This window comes from Miscanthus floridulus, chromosome 18, assembly GCF_019320115.1.
Source record: "Miscanthus floridulus cultivar M001 chromosome 18, ASM1932011v1, whole genome shotgun sequence".
In the NCBI taxonomy this organism is placed as follows: Eukaryota; Viridiplantae; Streptophyta; class Magnoliopsida; order Poales; family Poaceae; genus Miscanthus; species Miscanthus floridulus.
In genome coordinates this window covers 111689947-111714245 of record NC_089597.1, presented here as the reverse complement: position 1 = coordinate 111714245, position 24299 = coordinate 111689947, and the positions used below count along the sequence as shown (strand labels likewise).

General features: G+C 49.3%; 3 protein-coding genes across 8 annotated transcripts; 2 read left to right on the top strand and 1 right to left on the bottom strand.

The window, feature by feature from the left end:
- Positions 1–14796: 14796 nt before the first annotated feature.
- On the top strand, positions 14797–17251 carry LOC136522800 (fructose-1,6-bisphosphatase, cytosolic-like). Its single transcript, XM_066516603.1, has 3 exons — positions 14797–15273; positions 15750–16146; positions 16620–17251. The coding sequence occupies exons 1-3, from the start codon at positions 14881–14883 to the stop codon at positions 17018–17020; spliced, it is 1191 nt and encodes a 396-aa protein (XP_066372700.1). The 5' UTR covers positions 14797–14880; the 3' UTR covers positions 17021–17251.
- Positions 17252–17529: 278 nt separating this feature from the next.
- Positions 17530–23971, bottom strand: LOC136522798 (receptor-like cytosolic serine/threonine-protein kinase RBK1). 6 transcript variants are annotated; one of them, XM_066516598.1, is made up of 9 exons: positions 23673–23971; positions 23391–23465; positions 21963–22658; positions 21236–21490; positions 18903–19057; positions 18733–18812; positions 18500–18635; positions 18053–18202; positions 17530–17985 (listed from the first exon to the last, which is right to left on the bottom strand). In XM_066516598.1, exons 1-9 carry the CDS (start codon positions 23686–23688, stop codon positions 17824–17826), a joined length of 1725 nt encoding a protein of 574 aa, XP_066372695.1. In that variant the 5' UTR covers positions 23689–23971; the 3' UTR covers positions 17530–17823. The 6 variants fall into 6 exon arrangements, with proteins under 6 accessions (XP_066372695.1, XP_066372696.1, XP_066372697.1 ...); XM_066516599.1 differs by having other exon boundaries at positions 21963–22640; XM_066516600.1 differs by lacking the exon at positions 23391–23465.
- On the top strand, positions 19547–21228 carry LOC136522801 (rubisco accumulation factor 1, chloroplastic-like). The gene has a single exon (XM_066516604.1). It carries the CDS (start codon positions 19736–19738, stop codon positions 20924–20926), a length of 1191 nt encoding a protein of 396 aa, XP_066372701.1. The 5' UTR covers positions 19547–19735; the 3' UTR covers positions 20927–21228.
- Positions 23972–24299: the final 328 nt, after the last annotated feature.

The following is a 24299-nucleotide window of genomic DNA, read 5'->3' as shown; positions in this document are numbered from 1 at the left end:
CGGCTTCAGCAGCGATGTACGGCCCGCCTCCTCGACTCGTCGCTGCGCAGATCCCGGGCGCTCGCGCGCGGTTGTGGTTTGGCCGTGCGCGGGAAGGAACTATCGCGGTTGTGGCGTTGCGCTGCTCCTCGGCGAGCTGCGACGGCTGGACCCTGTTGACGGCGGCCATGGTGATGGCGGCCGTGGCCAGGAGCGCCCCCGCGTGAGACCTTGAGCGCGGCCATGGTGGGGTCCATTTGCTGCTGTGGCTGGAAAAGCAAAGTTGCAACTGAAATGTAGAAAGGATAGAGGCGTGTGTGCTTCAGAGAGAGAGAGAGAGAGCACAACACACTGGCGTCGAGCACCCGCCTTCGTCCGCCATGGCCGGCTGCTCAGCTCACCAAGACAGCGATTCCGACCACCGTTATCAAATCCACGGGCACAGGGAGATAGAGGGCAGTGAGGGGACTCAGGTTTGGGGCAAGGCTGGCGAGGACAGCCGTAGCGATGGTGATGGATGCCTGTCCTCTTTGCGTGTTTGCGTGCGCGTGTACTTGCGGTGCTGTGTGCGTGCTGCCTTTGCTCCCGCTTATGGGTGCTCCTCGCATTGCAGATAGAGAAAGGGAGAGGGAGACGGGAGGTGGGCCTATGTCGTGCACGACGTGACAGCAGGGTGGGGCCCACAGCACAAGCGGCGAGGTGAGGTGGCAGGGCCAACATGTCGCGGTGGCGCACGAGCGGCTACAGTCGGTGAGGGGGTCCGGGCACGGTGCGCCGCGGCGGTAGTGGCGGGGCCGGCGCACGCAGACGCTGTCGGGCGGAGGCGAAAATAGCCACACAATAGTATGTAAAAATTTATTTATAGTTAATCTTAACTACATGTAAAACATTAAACAGCTTAGAGACAGAGGTCTGTCTATTGAGTTGTATGATCTGTCTTTATACATGTCTGTACAACAGAATCGAAGCGCTTAGAGACGGAGCCCGTCTCTGGGTTGTTCATGCCCTTAAGGCTCACCCCGCGAGAGACGTCATTTCTCTCATGTTTTAGTTTGCACATTATAAATTAATCTATCTGGCTATCTATCTACTTCCTCCGTTCTAAATTAATTATTAGAATTGCTGAGAAGCAGACGTCGGTCCGCGCACACACCTCCCTTGGTGGGTCTCAACGCCCACCTGAACGGCCCAACGTTCACACCAAACTAGCCAACTAGAGTTGCTAAAAAAATAATACCCTCTGCTCTCCTGTCTCCATTCTCGAACCCATCCACCGCAACTGCGCGCCGTGGGCGCACCTCTGCAGCATGCTCTCCCGCGACCGCACAGTCATTGCGTGCTCCCTTGCGGACGCACAGTCGTTGTCGCCTCGCTGCGCGAGGCTGTACCTGCCCGACCGCCACCATCACCTCCACTGTAGGTGCCACTCACCGGGGGCCACGCAGCCGCCCTCCCGCTGCCATTCTCCTTCACCACTATGACCGCACAGCCGAACTCCCGCTGTGCAGTCCTCCATTCGTCCACCGACCAGGATTTCCTGAAAGCGTATGTTTTAAGTGTTTCAAATGTTTCAGATGTATATTGCAGAAGTAGATTAGAATATTGCATATGTTGCAATGGCTATACATATATGTTGTAAGCGCCTATTCTGATGTTTTATCTATTTTTTCATAAGTGTGTTTATTTGGATGTTGCATATGTTTCACACATATGTTGCAAGTATTTTTATCTGAACGTTGCATATGATTTACAATGGCTTTTCAATGATTTCAGGGTTTTTTCAACTGTTTCAGATGCATGTTTCAAGTGTTTCATCTGTCTTCAGACGTATGTTGCAAATATTTCATCTAGATGTTTCAGAAGTAGATCAGGTGTTGCACGCGTTGCAATGGTGTCAGTGGCTTGCGGACAGCGGCCTGCCGCAGGGCTTCGGCTCCACCCCGTGCCTTCCTCACGCGGTGCGCCTCGCCCTCTCTCCTATCCTCTCTCTCTCTCCTCCCTTCCCTTTCCTTCATCTCGTCGTAGCAGTTTGAGCTTAGCAGGAAACAAAGGGGCGCATACGACCCCGCGTGTGGACGGTGGCGAGATGTGGACGGGCGGCGAGGGCAGGACAAGTCGTCCGAGCATCGTGGAATCTGAGCGGCCAGAGCACACTGCATGGAACAACAGCAGGAAACGGATAGCAGCCATGGGCGTCCGAACGCGCAAGTCTGTCCGAACATCCGGGCACTAGCACTTTCCATTAATTATAAGTTGTTCTAGCTTTTTACTACCAACCCACGAAGTCATCGGAAACTGCATCCCATCTTCTGTCTTCACCCGTTCGGCGAACCAGCGTCCTTCGTCCATGACACAACACCTTAGATAGCGTTTGGTTGGAAGTCAAGGTGGGGTGGGCAGTCCTATCGCTGATTTCTAGGACGACGGGGATAGGATGACTCCAATTTCTGTTTGGTTGAAGAGGGATGGACCGACCAATTTTTTGTTTGGTCTGAGGACATCAAAAGTGGGATCATACACTGATAGAAGGGGTCCATTTGTCAGTTTTTTTCTTTTCTTCTTCCCCGGACCAAAATTTCTGGCCCACTCAGGCCCAGCTCACCATCGCTAGGGTGGCCGCTCGGGGGCGGTCGGAGCTAGCCTGTCGTTGCCCCTACGCCTGGCATGTTGGGCGGAGTCGACGCGCCAGCACCGTCGGAGAGCTCGACGTCGCCACTGCTCGGCACCCCTGAGCCTCCTCCACCCCTTGCTTGGCGCCCCGTGTCTCCTTCAGTCCTCGCCCTGCATCTCCGCCATTGGATCCTGGCCACTCATGCGAAGGGAGCGGGGCTCGACCGCGCCCTTCTTCCTCACCTCCTCTGTAGACACGTGCGGGCGAGTTTGGCCACGTCTGCTCCTTTCCCCTTCTCCGTAGGCCGGTCTCTTCCTCGTGCTCTTCACGCGCGTCTCTCGTCCCAGTGGGGATGTCCCCGTCCATTATTTTTTTCTGTCAAGTTGAGCCCGAATCTAAGGGGAATATTCACCAGTGGGATGCCCCTGCCCCTGCATGACTCTCAACCAAACAGCCTTGGTCCTGGGACCATCCTACCTAAAAGGTCCTAATGTCTAGAGGGGGTGAGTAGCCTATTAAAAATATACAACAATACTAAGCCAAGTGATTAGATAAATATGAGATGAAGCAAATGTTGCGCTAGTCTACTAAAAATGCAAGCTACCTGTCAACAATTCTAGTCAATTATGATCACTAAGCACTCAAGGGCTATGTCGCTACTTTCTAAACTAATTGAGCTAGCTAGGAACTAAACACAACTAAGAAGTTAAGCTACACAACTAGCTACAACTACCACAAGCTCTACACAAGTAGATACTCAAAGTCAAGCAAGAGAGTGATAGAGGTGATATACCACCGTGGCAAATGATGACACAATCAATTTTTCTTTCGAGGTTCACTTGCTTGTCGGCAAGCTAGTCCCCGTTGTGACGATTCACTCACTTGGAGGTTCACGCGCTAACAGGCATCACACGCCTAACCCGCAACCGGGTGCCGCACAACGTAACCAACACAAGATGAGTGTGGGGGTATGGCCCACGGTATCCACAAGACAAGACATGGGCCGCACCATTAGAGGTGGCCCAACCCACAAGATCAAGCGTGCACGGCGCTGCTCGACGTGCACCGCAAGCTATTGTATACTACCAAATAGGATATTTTCCTTATAACCCTGCCCCTCCAAACTATATAAGAAGAGGCAGGGGTCCCCTAGTAGACACGATCCATACATCTCAATGCAATACATCAGAACATAGGATGTAGGTATTACATCATACTGACGGTCGAACCTGTCTAAACCTTATGTCTTGGTGCTTGTATTACCATCTCGCTCCTGATCTCACTCACTTCTACGACAAATCTACCATCGTGGGATACCCCCTCGGTGGACTACCGAGCATCTTTTGTCGACATTTGGCGCGCCAGGTAGGGGTGTGCGCTTGATCCATGGCGAGCCAGATGGACGTCAAATCAACAGCGTGTTCTCGTCATCAATCTCATGGAGATCCATGCCAGTCGACGACGATGATTCATCGTTGGCTACATCAGCCCCCACGACAGCAGATCCAATCTCGGAACCACCTCTGAGGTCACCTTCAACAACAACTCACCACCCGCTTCCTTGCTACCAAAGGAGGCAGATCAACAACAACGATCTGACCGTATCCATCGATCGGGTCAGTCTGAAGCTCGTCGATTGCCTCTCCATCGTCGATTCGGCTTTGGACACTCTGGTTCAGCGCCGACCACCCTCCGATCTAGATCTATTGAAGGCTGCTTGGGAAACTCTAGGGGTTACGGCCCTACCCTTCGGGTTCACCAACGCCGCTGCCGCTTACCAACATGCCCTGAGGGGCAGATTCGCTGACAAGGTTGAAGACATCCATCCTCTCGCCGACCAGAAGCACCATACGTCGCCGACTAGACATTCTGTCTAAAGCTAAGTCATGCTTTAATATTTTTTTAAATATTCTCCAATCTTCGTTAAACGCCATAATGTTTCTTCGAGCTATTTTCTCCATATTTGCTCTCCAAACGATTTTCTGAACCCCCGAACAGTCACGTTGATGCTCGAACGCCTCTAGAGACGGCCCTGTCTCCGGCTCCTCCCTACACGTGCTACGGGCTCCGTGCTCTGCGTTATGGGTGGTCGGCAGCGGCTCCTTGGTCACGCCTGTTCCTCCTACACGTGTATGGGCTCCACGCTCGATGTTATGGACTATGGGCTACCTAGGGCTGGAGACTCAGCTACACACTAACTGGTCGGACAGTTTATATTAAATATTAATACATCTTTGCTCCAACTGATTGCCAAGCTACATACGCTATTTTTTTCTCCAGAGTTCATATATTTTTACATCATGTACTACCCATTCTACATGTTTGTATTTGCAGGGTCATCGTCCAGGTGATTGGACCACCTGGTGCTTGGACTTCTCCACTGATCAACCGGTCGGACCGCTTGGTTCATGGACTTCATCACTGACTAGTTGATCGGACTGTTCGCTGGTCGCTTCTACTCAATGCTCACTTCGCCATCGACCAGTTGACCAGACTGTTCGACGCTCGTCCTTCATCGCTAGCTACGCCGGTTACTCTTTGGTGCTTGGATTCTTCGTGCTCAAGCACTAAGTGGGCACACTTCACCGCACAGACATCGCTCGCTACACTGAGGACTCCTTGGTGCTCGGACCTCATTAGCTACGCTGGGGACTCCTCGCTCCTCGGTGCTCGGACATCGTCAGGGACGCCAGGGACTCCTCGCTCCTCGGTGCTCGATCATCGCCAGTGACACCGGGGACTCCTCGCTCCTCGGTGCTCGGACATCACCAGCGACGCCAGGGACTCCTCGCTCCTCGGTGCTCAGTCATCGCCAGCGACGCTGGAAACTCCTCGTTGCTCAGACATTGCCAGCTACGCCGAGAACTCCTCGATGGTCGGACATCACCAGCTACGTCAGGAACTCCTTGCTGCTCGGACATCGCCACCTATGCCGAGGACTCCTCGGTGGTCGGACGTCGCCAGCTACGTCGGGAACTCCTCACTGCTCGGACGTCGCTAGCTACGCTGAAGACTCCTCTATGGTCGAATGTCGGCAGCTATGCCGGGAACTCCTCGTAGCTCAGACGTCGCCAGCTATGCCGGGAACTCCTCGCTACATGGACATCGCCAGCTGCACTGAAGACTCCTCGGTGCTCGGACCTCGCTAGCGACGCCGGTGACTCCTCGCTCCTCGGTGCTCGATCATCACCAGCGACGCCGGGGACTCCTCGCTCCTCAGTGCTCGGTCATCGCCAGTGACGCCAGGGACTCCTCGCTCCTCGATGCTCGGACATCACTAGCGACGCCAAGGACTCCTCGCTCCTCGATGCTCGATCATCGCCAGTGACGCCGGGGACTCCTCGCTCCTCGGTGCTCGGACATCGCCAGCGATGCTGGGGACTCCTCATCCTTGGTGCTTGGACATCGCCAGCGACGCCGGTGCCTCCTTGTTCCTCGGTGCTCGGACATCACCAGCGACGCCAGGGACTCGTCACTCCGCGGTGCTCGGTCATCACCAGCGACGTCGGGGACTCCTCGCTCCTCGGTGCTCGGTCATCACCAGTGACGGCGGGGACTCCTCGCTCCTCAGTGCTCGGACATCGCCAGCGACACCGGAGACTCCTCGCTCCTCGGTGCTCGGACATCACCAGCGACGTCGAGGACTCCTCGGTGCTCCCTTGGTGGTTGGATCTTGCTACATCTCGTCGGTGTGCTATCAAGCTGCTCCATGCTGTTCGGATTAGGGTGCTGATCTTGGGCAGCACGTCTGGGGTCTTGATACGCGCATGTCAGACGATGTCAGCAAGCTTTTAGACTTCTTTTTCTTTGACCCTACTACAAGATTCATTCTTCATCTTCCAGTAGGCTCGGGGACTAAGTGGGCACACTTCACCTTGCGATGAATGTGCTTATTCTCATCTCGAGGCTATGCCTGGGGACTGGCTACCTACATAGCTGGTCTTCTACTTTTTGACCCTAGCACCACGTGACTACGTCACCTACTGTTTAGCTTGGGGACTAGCTGTGGGGGTATGGCCCCCGGTATCCACAAGACAAGATATGGGTCACACCATCAGAGGTGGCCCAGCCCACAAGATCAAGACATGCACGGCGCTGCTCGGCGTGCACCACAAGCTATTGTATACTACCAAATAGGATACTTTCCTTGTAACCCTGCCCCTTCAGACTATATAAGGAGAGGCAGGGGTTCCCTAGTAGACACGATCCATACATCTCAATGCAATACATCAAAACACAGGATGTAGGTATTACGTCATACTGACGGCCGAACCTGTCTAAACCTTGTGTCTTGGTGCTTGTATTACCATTTCGCTCACCTCTGCGACAAATCTACCATCGTGGGATACCCCTCGATGGACTACCGAGCATCTTTTGTCGATAATGAGGATCCACAAGCCATGCGCAATCCACTAGAATTGCCTTTGGCGCTCCACCGGGAAAGGCACAATAACCCCTCACAATCACAATGATCGGAGCCAGAGATAATTGCCTTCCTCTGCTCGATGATCCACCAATCACCGGGCCATCTAGGTGTCGGCAAACACCAAGAGTAACAAGATCTCCACCAACCCAAATCGCCCAACTAGTACCACAAGATGTTAGAACACTAAGCAATGCACTAGAGGCTCTCTAATCTCACTAAAGATGATGAAATCAAGTGTGCAAGTGAGTGGAGTGGTGTAGCTTGCTCACAATATGGAATCTCAGCGCTTTGGGGTTCCAAGAGACTGGGCATGGCCGGCCAAGGGGGCTATTTATAAGCTCCACCACGAAATAGAGCCATTACCCCATGGAGCTAGTTTCTGCGAGGGCACCGGACATGGCGGTGCCCCTCCCAACGGTCACTTCCCAATGGCTAGCCATTGGGGCACTAGACAGGGTGGCGGTGGCACCACCCCAGGGGTGGTGGTGATCACCTGGCCAGCCCCCCCCCCTCGAAAAACACCAGTCTCTAGATAAAAACGGCAGTGCACCACCCTAGGATTGCGGTGACCGTGGCGGTTATAGGGTCGAGATGGCGGACTAGAGGAGGGGTGAATAGTCCTTTATAAAACTTAATCGCGCCGGCTAACTGAAACAAATGCGGAATTAAAACTATCGGTCTAGCTAAGACTACACCCCTCTATCTAAGTTCACAAGCACCTTAGAAAGATCCTAAAGAAGCAACAAAGGTATCGGGCTAGCTAGAGCTCACCTAATTAATTCTAGAGCAAGGTCACACAAACCTATGCACTAGTACCCAGGCAACCGAGGGAGCTCCTACACAACTAGTGATGCAAAAGCACAAAGCTCCTAAGCTCACTAGCAATGCTCAATAACAAGGCTACACAAGCCAAATTAGAGAGCATAAAATATTTAGCTACACAAACTAAGCAATGTGACTAACAAGGTTACTAAAACCAAATTAGCCATGCAAGGGAGCTACTTCTAAGCTACACAAGCAAGAGGGCAACTAGCAAGCTACTAAAGCTAAACTAATCACAAGAGCAACTACACAAGCACAAAGTATATGAAAGTAATACAAGCTCGTGTTTCGCGTAATGCAAACCACCGAGAAGATGATGAAGACAATATTGACATGGTGATTTTCTCCCAAGGTTCACTTGCTTGCCACCAAGCTACGTCCTCATTGTGTCGACCGCTCACTTGGTAGTTCGATGACTAATTAACATCACTCGCCAAGCCCACACGTCGGCCACCGCAAGAACCTACCCTGAAAGTGAGGGTAGCTCAATGACACGCACAACTAGAGTTGCTCTTCGTGATCCCCGTAGGGTGAGCACAATCCCCCTTACAAATCCTACTCTAGAGCACCACACAATCTTCTCGCGTGCTTCAACGGAGTCACAAGCCACCAAGCCATCTAGGAGGTGCCAACCTCCAAGAGTAACAAGCATCACCAGCTTGCAACTCGAACACCAAGTGCCACTCGATGCAACCTCACGATGTAATCGCACTAGAATCGCTCACTCACTCGATCGGATGAACATTATCAAGCTCAAGTGAGTTAGAGAGCTCCCAAGCACCACTACATAAGCCACCAAGGCTCTAGTGTACTCAGCAACTGGCCAAAGGCCAGCCAACACTTCTATTTATATCCCCACATGCTAAACTAGCCGTTACCCCTTCACTGGGTGCCTTGCACACTGATCGGACGCGCAGCTCATGCACACCGAACGCGTCCGGTGTGGCGACCGGACGCATCCAGTCGCTGCGTCCGGTCACCGCTCGCTCGTCATGTGTCACAAGACATTTGAACTAGTCATTGCCACCAACGGCTAACTCACCTGCGCACCTGACAACATGACCGGACACACCTGCTCGACATGACCTGACTCACAATAACGCAGCGTCCGGTCAAGTCCAAAGAGCTCCTAGAGCCTTTTTTCTAAAACTGGATGCGTCCAGTCCCTGGTGACCGGACTCGCCTCCATGTCCGATCCCCTCTGGATCAACTCCTACGTGATACGTCAGCGTATGTCACCACTGACCGGATGTAGGCCCTACGCATTTGGTCACTTTTACTGTGCAGCATCTGATCGAGTCAGCACTTCTGCTCGCGCCTGGCCAGAATACCGAACGCGTCTAGTATCGATATCGGACGTGTCCGGTCACATCGGGAACATAGCCGCCTGTTAGATACCGGACGCGTTCGGTCCACATGTCGGACGTGTCCGGTCACCACGTGACCAACGCTTTCAACTCTTTTTCATCACCAACTTCTTCTCCTTTGCAAATGTGCCAACACCACCAAGTGTACACCATCATGTGCAAGTGTGTTAGCATTTCACAAACATTTTTCCCAAAGGAGTTAGCCACTCAACTTGCCACGCCACTCAATCCTAGCAATGATGCAAAGCTAGATCACTCGAGTGGCACTAGATGGCCGATATGCAAACAAGTTTGCCCCTTTTGATAGTACATCCATCTATCCTAAACCGGTCAAAAACTTCTCTACCCACCTATGACCGATGAAATGAAATGCCCTAGGTTATACCTTTGTCTTGCGCATTCCATTCCAACTCCTTCGATGTTGATGCAACACATGTACACATCACATGATCGTATTGGTTCATCGATCTTGACTTCACTTGCTCTTCACTGTTGCTTCGGTCCATCAGCACCAAGTCATCACTCAACTTGCCCTTCACACTTGCAACCGATCCGTCGAGTCAAGTCATGTCTTGATCTTCTCCACCTTGATCACATGACTCAATGTCATGTCTCATGTGCAATGAGCTCCTTAATCATCATATGTGTGAGCTTTGCAACATCTCCGAGCCATCTTCACCGTCATGGCATATGTTGCTCACACACATGTACTTGTGGACTAATCACCTGTGTATCTCACTCAAACACATATTAGTCCACCTAAGGTTATCACTCAATTACTAAAACCAAACAAGGACCTTTCAATCTCTCCCTTTTTGGTAATTGATGACAACTCTACAAAGATATGGAAATTAAGCTCAAATGGATTTATGTTTCTTGCCCAAGCAATTTTACCATGTGTAAATAATTTTGGACAAGTACCACAAACCCAAATTGGTAGTATTAGCTGCCCCTACATATGTGCTAGAGTGTTTGATTTGAAGCTCGCATATATGCATAGATTGGAATTATGGGAGAGTAATCACTACCAAATGATGTTAAGGTGTAAAGAATAAACCTTTGATGCATGATACCAATCGGAGTGCACATTTTAACATCATCCTTAGCACCATGCGTAGCTAGACAACAAAAACACTAGAAACCCCATGAGATCAACAATATAAGCAAGGTTCTAGTACCACGTGTAGAAATACAAGTCTAGCTACCATCCTATGCATGCTAGTGAAAATTCTAGAGCCAACACTACTACCAATTCCTCACAATAATTCCTACAAGTTGATGTTTTAACAATATTAAGTACTTCAAATTAATTAGATTACTCTTGAAAACTCTATGAAACTATGTGAACAAAATACACTAGCAGATAAATCATGATTTTAGGAACCGAACAAAATTAGTTTCATAATTTTCGGTTAACTACACAATTTTATATTGAATTTATAAGTTTACCTTAGAAACTAAATTAGAAAATGCTTAGAAAAGGAAAAGGGTCGGTGGCAACCATTTGGCCCAGCAGCCCGGCTTGGCCCAACGTGGGGAGCGGGTGCACGCAGCAACCGGCCCAGTAACGGCCCAAGGCAGGGAAGCCCGCGCATGCGGCACTTTTGCAAAAGAGGGCTCGGGCTTTTAGACATTTAAGCAGAACAACAAAGCACTATTACCGCAAACTCAAGCTTTGCACAAATCACCCTGAGCCGTGTTGTCTTTGCAATGGGGCGGTCCCCGATGTTCTTGTGCATGACGGCGCGGTGACCAGTGGCCACCTATGGTCGCACTGAGCAAAAAGAAACCCGTTCCAACCAAACTAAGGGACCGACCACCACCTACGGTTTAGACAGCGACGATGGGTAGTGGTGGGATACTAGGAGGTGCCCAGGACTATGCTGTAGCGACAGGTAATGGTTTGCGGTGATAGCGCCGCCATTCCAACAAACGAGGGAGACAGAGAGGAAAGAAGTGGTGCATGAGCACCAGTGGCATACCACAAGTACCACCGAGGCATTGGTGAGAATGGGGAGGCCCATGTGATGTTGGCCACATCCGCACGACGGAGGTGGCATCACTCCGTGGTGGCATGGTCGCGTCAGCAAATCTCTGGTGGGACCTCCAGCGGATCTAGGGTGAACACCGGTACCAGGGGGTCAAGACAAGTCTCTAGTTGACTTGAATTGAGAGAAAACCAACCGTAGCGACTTACCCCCAAAACGTGCCATCCACAGCGGTGAGATGACCGGCGGCCGCGGAAACACTAAGTTTGTCTGTGCTGAGGCACGACAAAGCCTCTATATGGGTCGCCTGGCTATTAGACTCCCTAGGCCACTTGCTGGAGCAAGGAATTGAACTACGAAGCTCCGAGCTAAGCGAATCGAGAGGCAGAGCACGCGGTGCTCCTGCTGTGGTCATGTCATGGAGAGGCACATGAGTGAGCTCAAGTGGACTAAGACGGCGGCTTTGACCGATAGCTGTAGTATAAGCACGTGCACACAAGTGATGAGACCAGGGAGGGCTTGGTGCGACGCGCTTGAATTGGAGCGGACGAACCCAAGCTGGTCGCACCAGCATCGGCTAGCAGGGCGGGACAGGGAGACATCTCATCACCATGGTGACTGGGGTCATCGACCTAGACACAGCGCTAGCACCATATGTCTAGAGGCTCGACGCGGTAGGTAGGACAAAGGGTGGGGTGAGCGCCATATCGTCAAGGCAACGACTGTCGTAGCTCCGCCATGACCCGCACACAGCACGGTGGCTGGGCGTTGGCACGTGCAGACCACGACAGTGGGACTAGACCACCGCCAGCTGGGCTGGGCCACGCAAGGCCTAGGCGTAGTGCGGCATTGGCCTGGTGCACGCGCGGTCCGACGGCCGTGGCTTGGTTGATACGTGACCCCGACGCCAACCACATTGTGCCCGCGGTGACCGCGAACACAGTCCGAATGGCTACCCTAGGTGACACGCACGCATTTTAAAGCATAGCAAAAGTTACTAACAATCATAATTGAGGTTCAACTAACTCCCCTATCGTAAAGTCCACAGTGCCAACGACCTAGCAACGCCATCGTCATGACCAGAGAGCAACCAGGGAAGGAGATAGATGGATGCCAATATGAGCTCATTGCCCTGAACACTAGTTTGCCAACGGATCACCAACACATGGTTTCAACATGTTTAGCGAAGTATGGGAAGTTTTTAAGAGGACAACATGACACCTAACACCACTACCACCTAAGCCATGCCCAAGTACTCGCTTAGAGGCAACCAATAGTACAAGAACATAAAGTTAGTGTTTAAATAATTTAGTTAGAATTTGAATGTCAAAACGGCATTGTCTACTATTATTTCCAGACTTAGAAAAGGGCAAGGTCCGGTTAGAACTAACAACCATTAACGCTTTCGTCACAATTTTTAATATGTCTAAACCTTATTAATTTCAACCAATAAGCATTTCACACAATAGTCCATACTTGATACTAACCCATAGAAGCAAAACATTTAAGCACCCTTTTAACTATTTTGCTCAATATAATTCACCAAAATGTCATTTTAAACATAAGTTCAATTTCTTGCCGATTAAACAAAAAGTTCTAGTTTAAATTTCAGACTCGATGTTTGAGCTCCCAAAAATGCTAGTTAACAATATTCACTTCCCAAAAATTAAAGTTGCAATCTTATCTACACTATTTGCTCGTCATTTTTACATAAACACTATACACACGTTATATGTTGTTTCTGTTTACATAAATTGTTTTTTATTTCATGTGTGTTTTAACTCGTTAAAATTTGATAACTCGTTTGGCTAGATTTCCCTGAGGCCTTAACCTAGGTGCTAAGCAAGTTCGTAACACCAGAGGTATTACAACCTCCCCCCTTAAAAGAATTTGGCCCCAAGATTCGAAACAAGAATCGAAAAGGAAAAATGCGATTACCCTTCGCAGATCTGAAATTACATGGAAGATTACATGACTTCAGATACTAAACCACACAGAGATTTAGAGATACACGATTAAGAGCAACCTAGTACAACCAAGGCTTAATCTAGAAGTCTAGCTAGACGAGGACAATGGAGAAACAAGCAAGATAATGATCAACCAAAACATGACGTATGACCAACAGATCCAGAAGCACGAGGGTGAAAAAAACAACCATCATGAACCCTAAGACTTAAACTAACCAGAGGTGGACTTGAACTTCTTTGATAGAAATCCAGATCCCTTCTTCTTCTCGGATTACTGCAATCACCTCTGACTGGCAACCCCTAGTTCCATGAACGACGACTGGATCTCATAGCTCTGTCTCCACCTGCTTCTTTCTTGACTTAGTTACTTCCCGAGCTACTCCAACTTGCACTGAACGGAAATGATCTACTCTACGAGCTCTACTTCGGATTCGAGGGGAATGGGGATGGAGGAGAAGAGCAAGGGCATCTTATAGTGGTGAACGGAGGTGGGGGCACAACGCATCGAGAGTGGAGGGGATTCGCTTGACGGGGGAAGCGTGCGGGCGGCCGTGTCCCCAAAAAGAAGAAAAAGGAGAGGGGAAAGGGGGGGTCCGGTATGGGAGCGAGGGTGGGGATCGGGAGCCGATAGGTGTCGGGAAAAGGGGAAGCGCACAGTGCACGAGTACGGGGGGAGGTGCGGCATGATGCTGTGGTCACGCGAGAATAGGGTGCGAGTGGGCCCTGACACTGACGGCGTCCGCAGGGCACGCGAGAATCATTTTTCAAAGGTTAATCACTTTATCACCGATTGTGCACTAGGCCTAAAATGCATATGCATGTTTTCCAACATCTAGTGGCACTAGATGATCGAGTTGTCCGATAAGAGCTCTCCTCTTAATAGTATGATTATCTATTCTAAATGTGATCACACACTCTATAGTGTCTTGATCACCGAAAACAAAATGGCCCTATTGATATCACCTTTGTCTTGAGTCTATTTTGTTTTTCTCTTTCTTCTTTTTCTAAGTCCGGAGCTTGATCATCATCACATGTCCACACCACCACCATGGACTTCTTTTTATGTGGACATCTCCATCCATGAATGCCACCTAGCTCCTTCACTTGGGTTGAACCAACCTATCTCAAATCCACACTTAGATCATAGGGTTAGTCCTAAATAGATTTCATCAATTAATCAAAACCAAGCTAGAGCTTTCACCGCCCCATCCAGCATCCAAATAGCACCTAGTGAGCGAGTTGGGGTCATGGACCAAGCTAAGGGGTATTCCCATGTATTCCATAGAATACCTAGGTTTTTTCAACAAAACTAAAACTATATGTGATAGTTGTAATCCTCCTACTAACTAAATAGTGAGTTAAATGATTATTTAGGTCATTTAATCACGATTAACTTGATTCTGTTTAGACATTTAGACGGTTCTTAAAAGTTTAAACGGTAAAACGGTTTAATTCACCATTTAGGGCCTAAATGACACGGTTGACCACCGTTCAATGTTTAAACGCTGATTAAGCAGCCATTTAGGCGAAAAGTGGCTATAATACTAGTTTAGGTCGTTAAGATAAGAAAAATAAAGGAGCCAAGCACCGAGCCAGCGAGCTAGGCAGGAGTTTTTACACGTGGAACAGGAGAGTTGGATGCAACCATTTCCGGTTTTCCCCTCCCCAAGTTATGGCTTCGCCGACCAACAACAGGAACCATCCAAACGCGGGCTGAACTATGCCGTTATCATCTCTCTCCCTCCTCCGCCACCACCCGCCGCGCCCTCTCCCGCCAACTTCAAATCGTCAGCCGCCACACCCCCGCCTCCTCCACCTCCTCCTCCCTCCGTTTACACGGCGCCGCGCCTTCGTCTGCCAGCCGCTCGCCGCGGCCACGGACGACATGGCTGCTGCGGCCGCGGCGGCGTTGCCCCCCACGCTGCTCGAGCACATGGGCCAGGCGGGCACGGCCGCTGATCTCACTGTCCTCGTGGCCCATATCCAGAGCGCGTGCAAGCGCATCGCGGCTCTCGTAGCGTCCCCCGGCAACGCCGAGCTGTCGCGGGCCAAGGCGGGGGGTGGGGCTGTGGCGGCCGGGCGTGACGCGCCTAAGCCGCTCGACGAATTGTCGGTTCGTGCTGTCTTCGCTTGGTCTTTAGTTCCTAGTCTCGTTCTCGCATTTAACCACCACGTGCTTTTTTATGGATGTAACTTTGTTGTGGGACTGATCTTAAGGGGTTATATGGCAGTATGGTAGTACATAACAAAATATCCATCTGAATGTGCTTGATCTCTTCTATTTAATGCCGTGTTTATATTTTTCCTTGATCAACTAACTAGTTGACTCCCAAAAAAAATGTAGCTTTGACATCGTAGATTTAGGCTATGAAAGGTCGAAGATTAGAGACCTGAACCTTTGTTAAATTCACCTGTATAGAGTTTGGATTGCAGAATCAAATAGGCTATGTTAGGTGTTTGCATTACCAGAGTATCGTGCTTGAATCCATTGCTCTGCATACCACAAGAACTACATTCAAATATTCTACCATATCTCTTTCACTGGTGGCAAAACTGTGTTAAGCATCCTTTCTGTTTGCTTGAATTCAGAATGATATCATCTTGTCATCGCTCCAAAGTTCTGGAAAGGTTGCAGTGCTAGCGTCCGAAGAAAATGATCTGCCCATTTGGATATCTAATGACGGCCCATATGTTGTTGTTACCGATCCGCTTGATGGTTCTCGCAACATTGAGGTCTCCATACCTACTGGAACAATATTTGGGATCTACAATAGGCTGGTGGAGCTCGACCATCTCCCTCTGGAAGAGAGAGCTCAGCTCAATTCACTGCAAAGTGGAACTCGCCTTGTTGCTGCTGGGTATGTCCTGTACTCATCTGCCACCATCTTTTGTATCAGCTTCGGTGCAGGTACCCATGCTTTCACATTGGATTGGTCGACCGGAGAATTCATCCTTACACATCCTTCCATCCAAATACCCCCTAGAGGTAACCAAGCATATCAGTATTTAGTAATTTGCTGCTTTCCACATTCTTCGCTGAACATTGAACAGTTGGTTGCTAGTCATTACTGATTGCTTAGTTTCAGTTGCACTAGCTGCGCAAGTTTTATTAAAATTGATACCTGAACTCTCAACGTGAGTTATTTCTGAAGAATGTTACAATAATTTTCTTATGTGACAGATGTAACCCTGCAGAGTCTGCAACTCTGCTTCATTGTATAAACCTGTTTCAAACTTGCACCTTCTAGTAATTCCTTTTACAGGTTTTTACTCTCAACATGAGTTATTTCTGAAGAATGTCACAATAATTTTCTTATGACTTAGAGACTGACAGATGTAACCCTGCAGAGTCTGCAACTCTGATTCATTATATAAACCTGTTTCAAACTTGCATCTCCTAGTAATTCCCTTTACAGGTTTTTACCTTTGCTCAAAAGCTACAGTTGCATATTATGTCAGGGCAGATATATTCGGTGAATGACGCTAGGTATTTTGACTGGCCCGAGGGCTTAAGGAAGTACATTGACACAATCAGACAAGGCAAAGGACAGCATCCAAAGAAGTACTCAGCTCGCTATGTGTGCTCACTGGTTGCTGATTTCCACCGGACGCTCATATATGGTGGGGTTGCTATGAACCCAAGGGATCATCTGCGGCTGGTTTATGAGGCAAATCCTCTCAGTTTCCTTGCTGAGCAAGCTGGGGGTAGAGGGTCAGATGGCAAGAACAGAATCCTCACCATTCAGCCTGTGAAGTTGCACCAGAGGCTGCCCTTGTTCTTAGGGAGCATGGATGACATGCTTGAGTTGGAAAGCTATGGAGATGTCCAGCAGAAGGTTAATCCTGGATATGAAGTTTAACGATATGTAAAAAGCTTAAGATTTTTCAGGTGCCGAAGCATACAATAAGGTAACACACGTGTGGCAACCCTGTATTTGCATACAATAAGGTAGCCCACCACAACTTGCTTGGGACTAAACGCTTTGTTGTTGTTCCCTCTTTTCTGCCAAAATTCGCTGTACTTTTCAGTGAGAAGTATTATGATTTTTTTGGCAGCTTTCACAACCCTTCACCCAATTTGTGAATAATAGAAAGCTTCTAAAATCTAAACATGTATATACATTCTCTCTTAGCACCACCACCGCATTCCCACGTAGTCAATGTAGCACTTCCTCCTAGTAGTAGCAGTATCATCTTGTTTTGCAAGTGCTGGCTGCAGAATGAAGTCACCATGTTGCACTCATGACCTAACTACTTTCCTTAGGAGATCCATGATGTAACCACTGAAACAAGGAACATGCAGTTCTCTCATGGCTCGTGAGGGTTAATACTAGGAAACATTACATATAAGAAACCATGGAAATGATCAGAACACAACCATACTAACAATCACCATTTCAGGAATAGTAGTAAACTAGTCACAGATGGCTGCATCACCTGACATTACAATCCAAGTGATATAGATCACAGGGCCTTAACATGCGCTAAAACTCTGGGCAAAATTACAACATAGATCAGTAACCAGGGAGTGAATGATAACTGATCCCTCACATCCATCCATACAATTTTTAAAACCTATGTGGAAAGCGGGAGGATCACAGTGTGGCTAGAGCGTGAATGATGTACAAAATTACAGTGAATCTGTCCAAACTCAATTCAAAGTTCACTGCTCTAATGCGAGCTGCTTGTGCCGGTTGAGATCGTTGAGGTAACTCGAGCGTGTGTAATCTTCTGAATCGCACGAGTCAAACATCAGGGGCTTCACGATTTTAGGCCTTCTCACTAGCTCAAGTGACTCCCGGTCTCCCTTCAAGAAACAGACTACCTGCAACCAACAAATCAAGGGTCAATTTCCTCATTTGCACTTTGATTAGCAGAAAAGATCCACTTACCGATTTCATACTAGGCCTCGTGGTTGAGCTGTGGTGAATGCACAAGGATGCCACTGCTAGGGTGTACACCATCTCTTCAGGGTCATACTCGTTGCCGAGGGAAGGATCCACCAGCTCTTTGATGTTGTTCGCATCAAGCAGCGGTTTTGCCTTCACAGATGATCAACAATTTGTGAATTCCAGGGTTTTAGAAGCATGTAATTATGCTGCTCATCTTTTATTTCTTTTCATTCTCTCTTACTACTGAATGATGGTCAAATTACACTTAACAACATCACACAATCAAATCTAATGAAATGAAAAGGCCTTGTTCGTTTCGCTGAAATTTGACTTATGCTGATGCTTATGCTGATTTTTTGTGAGAGGAAAACACTATTCGTTCGCTGAAAAGTACTACTGAGTTTATATATATAGTAAAGTGTGCAGTAGTGGTTTGCTAAATTGTACCCATATCACTAGGCTCTGTCTGGATGAGTCCACCGCTTTCCGCCCGGTAACTAGTTCAAGAAGTAGAACTCCATATGCGAACACATCGGTCTTCTCATTTATGATCCCATGCATGAAGTATTCTGGGGCCATATACCTAAAAATAGGGTGTAAGGTTCAAGTTAAAACAACAACTAAAATACTATATATGACTATGAAAGCATGATCAAGACTCAAGAGACAGCCAGTCTCACCCGAATGTGCCTTCAATGGGATACACAACATGATGGGTCAATTTGTCAGGGAGCCACTTTGCAAGCCCAAAATCTGATATCTGTATAAGGAGGGAGCAAAACTGTAAGTCTTGACATCCATAGTAATCACATAATGGGCACGATTAGTGTAACCTAACAGTAGAACATACCTGAGGTTGGTAGTCTTCAGTTAAAAGGATATTAGATGCCTTGATGTCTCTGTGAATTATGCGGCGATGGCAGCCTTCATGTAGATAAAGCAGCCCTTCAGCAATTCCAAGTGCAATGTTGAACCTGACTTTCCACTTCAGGGGCTCCTTTGTACCTGATCAGCTGAACTCCATTTTATCACTAGACTAAGGGCATCACAGTACACTTTAACAGCTAATGAACATTTTATATTAAAAAGGCAATGGTTGTGTTATCAGAACGTGCATGTGCTGTACGAGACTTAGGCCACTGAGTGTAAATTTATAAAATAGTATGCAGAAATGGACACATGAACCTTTTTTCCCCCAACTAATTGCACTTTGAAGATTGGCATTTCAAACACTTCTTTGAAGGATTATGATGTACTGGCATTAAAGGTAGGGAGAATTCTGTATTTGGCACTGAAACAAATCACTCTTCCGTATTTAGCACTAGAAATTTTGAACTTCCTTATCTAGCATCAACTTAAAAATTCCTTCTGTATATGACACTTCCGTCCATTTTAGCCATCCATCTGTTTGTTTACGTCATCGACCATGTCAGTTTTTGTCGATAAGGACCAAAATGCTGTCACTCTCTCTCCCCCCCCCCCCCCCCCCCCCCCCCCGCGTCCACCACCGCGCCGCGCCACCAGCGCACGCCCCGCGCCGTCGCCGCCACTACTCCCGTGTGACGCCGCCGTCGCGCCAGCCACATCGCCGCGAGCGCCATCCTGCTTCCGGGAGGTGGCAGCACCAGCGGCGGGGGCGGGCCGGGGCCGGGCGACCGGAGGCTCCCCTTCACGCCGCCCCCGATGGCGCCGCCGGGCCAGCTCTACCAGTCGTTCCACCCGCCGCCGTCCCCTCTGCCGCCTAGCCTCCGCAACCTCGACCTCACCCAGCGCCTCCGGATCCTCCGCGACAGGATGGGCATGTGGCACGAGTACGCGCCCCTCATCTCCTCGCTCTCCCGGGACGGCTTCAACCCGTCCTCCATCCAGGAGGCCATGGGCATCTCGGGCGTCGAGCAGAACTGCCTCATCATCGCGTCCCAGGTCCGCGACTCGCTCCTCGACGACAAGGTCGCCGTGTTCCCGCCTGATCTGCTCCCGTACTTCGACTCCTACGGCGAGCCCGACCTCCCGTACGAGCTCCGCTTCCTGAACGCGCGCCAGCGCGCCGACGCCGCCAGGCACACCATCGACTACAGGCTCAAGCCCAAGGGCGTGCAGGAGCTGGCTCGCGCCATGAAGAGCTTCCTGCGCTGGCGCGGGGAGGAGGGCTGGGAGGCCTTCGGGAGGGACTCCCCCACCGACTGCCTCGCCTACACGCGGTTCTGCCAGTCGCGGGAGGCCATCGACGTGGAGGACCTCATTGCGGAGCTGGAGCGCGCGCTGCAGGTGGTGGAGACCGAGTTCGGCAGGGCGCGCGTGGAGCTCGAGCTGGAGCGCGCCAGGAAGAAGGCGGTCGGGGAGGTGGAGGGGGAGGAGGAGGACCCTGACGCCTCGCGGCCCGGCGTCACGGTGGTGCGGCTCCAGTACGCCGCGATGCAGGTGGTGGAGACCGAGTCCGGCAGGGCGCGCGTGGAGCTCGAGCTGGAGCGCGCCAGGAAGAAGGCGGCCGGGGAGGTGGAGGGGGAGGAGGAGGACCCTGCCACCTCGCGGCCCGGCGTCACGGTGGTGCGGCTCCAGTACGGCGGGGTCGCCTTAGCCGAGGCGACCACCATCTTCATGCTGCCAGTGCTCAGGGAGACGGACGGCGTCGCGGCCATGGAGTCGGCACCCAAGCGGACCAAGACGGGCGTGGACCTTGGCATTGTGGAGGTAGACAAGGCATGGGCACGGTGGGCTGTGGTGCCCAGGTGGGGCCCCGTGGCCGAAGCAGTGGACGACGCCGTCGTCATCGAGCTAGCCGATGGCCAGAGGCTGCCGTGGCGGACGGACGATGAGGAGCTAGTGCTGGTCATTGCCAACACGTTGCTGGTAAGGGTATATATGTCATTTTAGATGGCACTTGACACCGTTACTACATCAAATGGACGGAAGTGCTATATACGGAAGGAATTTTCAAGTTGATGCTAGATAAGGAAGTTCAAAATTTCCAGTGCTAAATACGGAAGAGTGATTTGTTTCGGTGCCAAATACAGAATTCTCTCTTAAAGGTAAAGATATGCTCCCATCCAATTCTTAATTAAAAAGTGACTGTCCCTTTCAGAAATGTTTGCATAAAGTATGCCCCCGTATCACAGAAAATCACTCAACTATTTCATTCATTAGTTAGCTAACAAAAGTGTTAATGTTACGAGAGGAATATACCATGTAGAACAGAAGCAAGGCTTCCGTGAGGTGAAAACTGAAGAACCAAGTGCAAACCCCCTTCCACACTGAACCCCAAGAGCTGTGCTGCGTTTGGGTGGTTAACATGGGCTATTATTCCAAGCTCAGATAAGAAATCGCTAACTCTGTCCTCTTTGTTTCCGCCTTTTGTTAATCTCTTCACTGCCACACATTGTCCATCAGCAAGCTGGCCTTTGTATACCTCGGCATGCCCTCCCTTCCCAATCATTTTCTCTAGAAAAGTCAGCCACAAAACAAATTCAGTGGAAACTCAGGGCAGTTAGATAATAAAATTTGGTTGAAACACTATTAGCATTACCAAAAAAAAAAGGGCAATGATCGCCTAAAAAGATCAGAGCTCAAGGAATTACATTTCTATATAGTATTGTCGCGGTATCAGAGGTACTGCAATCTACAAATGTTCATGCCAAAAGACTAGTTTAGACTAACATGTGCGTGATCTTAACTTTTTGCTGCTAAAGGACAGTAACAAGTCATCATCATTAACCTAAAGAACTGTTCATGATTAGGACCTCAGACCCTCACGTAATTTTGTTTCCCAGTGAAATCATAGCAGTACAGTTGTAAATTTTAGCTTAATGCTAAAGCTGTTTTCCACCACACAAATGTTGCAATGATAGTAACGACACCTAGTCATTAAATCACCCACATCACAAAGTAGTTAGTGTGCATGACTGCATGTTACCTGAACTAAAACTGTCAGTTGCAGCACAAAGCTCGTTGTAGTCAAAGCTTCGCCATGATGGCCTCCATTTCCCAATCTCAGGGAGGATCTCAGGAGCAATGGCACTGCAGTCCATTTGGTTCTTACCACTCCACATTCTCTCCAGGTACCCTCTAAGCCCTCTGCTCTTGGATCTCTGAGGGAACGTCACTGCTCTGCCCATGGACTTCTTTCTCCTAAGTATTAGACTGCTGATCAGGTTCCTCCACTGCACACTATGGTTTGACTCTGCTGACTGCTCGACTGAGACACTGTCATCCGAGTCCATGCTACCAGATACTGAGATATCTAACACAGCTCGCGGAGAGCTCCGATCAGCACACTCACTGCTGTCATTGCTACTGCTCTTGGAGAGGGTTCCCGGCATTTCATCAGCACTATCTTCATCATTACTGCTCTTGGATCTGATTTGAGGCACTTCATCAGCGCACTCGACGTTGCTGCTCTCAGAGCCCGTTTCAGGCACTTGATTGCAAGCACCATCAGATTCAGCACATTGGCTGTTGCTGTCACCGGCACTGCCATGCCTATCATTGAGATCTTCACTCGATACGGTGGCTTCGATTACAGACCCGGCGTAGTCACAATCCCCCTTAGTAGAATCATCGGACTGTGTCTTTGTATTCTCTTCATCCTCTCCTGCAGACATAGCATGGGCTGTGACAAGTATGTTATTTGATTACCAACTGAATTATGTTCTTGAAAAAAATCAGCTACCAAACTACAATCAAGAACAGGACAAAGTGCAAAGCAAGAAACAAAAACACATGCCTTGAAAAGCACGTGCTGCCAGAAGTTACATGAGACGTTCTATTGAAGAAGTTTTTTGTTTACAAGAAATACATATATGAAATACCCACAAAAAAAATTGACATCTGCACCACCCCCTTGCCCCCTTCCAAAACTGATGTTTTGTTCCCATCTACCACAGCCACAGGCGCTGAACATGAAAGCGGCGCTTAAATAAAACAGCATAAATGTCCGTTTCAGAGGCTTTGGTAGGGTTGGAAATTCGGCAGAATTTGACCATCTACCAGTCCACCGTATAAAATGGAAGCAAAAGACCGCACGGCCTGAGACGTAGTTTACTGTTTCGAATTCGACCAGGAATCCCAAACCTGACATCAGCCATCCCCCTCCAAATAAACAAAACGACTGTTCAAACTTCAAAGTTGCGTCACCAAACCTCAAGTTTGGAATCTGGAAACCCATAAATCAAATCCAGGATTTACAAAGAAAAAATATCGAGTCTCTCCTAGTAGCACCCATCAGAAATAATGACTTCCATAAAAGAAGCATCAGAATGGAGAAAGAAAAGATACAGCAGAGGCTGTGACTTGTGAGCCACAGAAATTGGGGAAGGAAGGCCATCAAAGAAGCGGCGCTCACCTTCCTTATCTGAAGAAGAAGAAGAAGAAGAAGAAGCGAGAAGATCCTTGAGCAGCCGCTCGTCCTCCCCTGCCTCTGCGGGACCAAGCAGGAAAAACTCCTTCAGTTTCACCATCGCCGGCGACAAGGTCAGGCGGTTCCCCCTCTCCCGCCCAACAAAAATAGACGGAAGAATGTACAGAGATGAATGAAAACAAAAGAAGCAAGCTTTGTATCCGCGCGGTAGAATCTCTCAGGGAGAGGGAGAAGGGAGAAGGGAGAAGGGGGAGAAACGAAGAATACCTTCCGTGGGAGCCATATATCCTCTTCCTCCTCACCGGCAAGCGGCGGCAACGACACCAACTTCGCTTTCAAGGGCAATCAAGCTCGTCGAGGACGGCGTCTCGCATTGAAACAGCTTACCAACTGAGCCGGAAATGGAACAGGCAAGCAGACGGGAGGGAGACAGGGGTACTTGGAGCTCGCACGGCACCCAAGAAAAATGGAGGATGGAGGAGGCGCAAGGGAAATTAATACTGTACGAGACGTGGGAGAGAGAGAGAGGGATTGCTGGACAAGTGGATGGGGATGGTGCAGGGAAGAGAGGTGGCGGGTTCTTTTGAAAACCGCCGCTGTGCTATACTGCTGTGCTTTCCTTTGCGCTGCAGGCTTGCGGCTATGGCTCGACGAAAAACTCAAATGCTCGTTAGCTATAACGAGTTAACTCGAGCCAGCTCACGAGTCGCTTATGAGCTAAACGAGCCAAATCTTCAAAAAAAAAAAGAATTAAAATTTATATTAGTTTTTGTATTACTTCATGTTTTGCACTTTATAATTGATTGATAACTGGTCTAGACCCTATAAATTGACTGGTAACTGGTCTAGATGCATTTCTTTTATATTATTATTATTCATAAACTTTAGATAAAT

What these genes read in the sequence shown, in the direction of transcription:
- LOC136522800 (XM_066516603.1), top strand. Translation starts at nt 14,881, where the DNA reads ATGCCGTTATCATCTCTCTCCCTCCTCCGCCACCACCCGCCGCGCCCT. An exon ending in AGCCGCTCGACGAATTGTCG is followed by an intron (nt 15,274 to 15,749) that starts GTTCGTGCTGTC and finishes GCTTGAATTCAG; the next exon opens with AATGATATCATCTTGTCATC. An exon ending in CATCCAAATACCCCCTAGAG is followed by an intron (nt 16,147 to 16,619) that starts GTAACCAAGCAT and finishes ATATTATGTCAG; the next exon opens with GGCAGATATATTCGGTGAAT.
- LOC136522798 (XM_066516596.1), bottom strand. Translation starts at nt 23,505, where the DNA reads ATGGTGAAACTGAAGGAGTTTTTCCTGCTTGGTCCCGCAGAGGCAGGG. An exon ending in TTCTTCTTCAGATAAGGAAG is followed by an intron (nt 22,659 to 23,390) that starts GTGAGCGCCGCT and finishes TACTTGTCACAG; the next exon opens with CCCATGCTATGTCTGCAGGA. An exon ending in CCTTGCTTCTGTTCTACATG is followed by an intron (nt 19,058 to 21,235) that starts GTATATTCCTCT and finishes TCAGCTGATCAG; the next exon opens with GTACAAAGGAGCCCCTGAAG.
- LOC136522801 (XM_066516604.1), top strand. Translation starts at nt 19,736, where the DNA reads ATGGCGCCGCCGGGCCAGCTCTACCAGTCGTTCCACCCGCCGCCGTCC.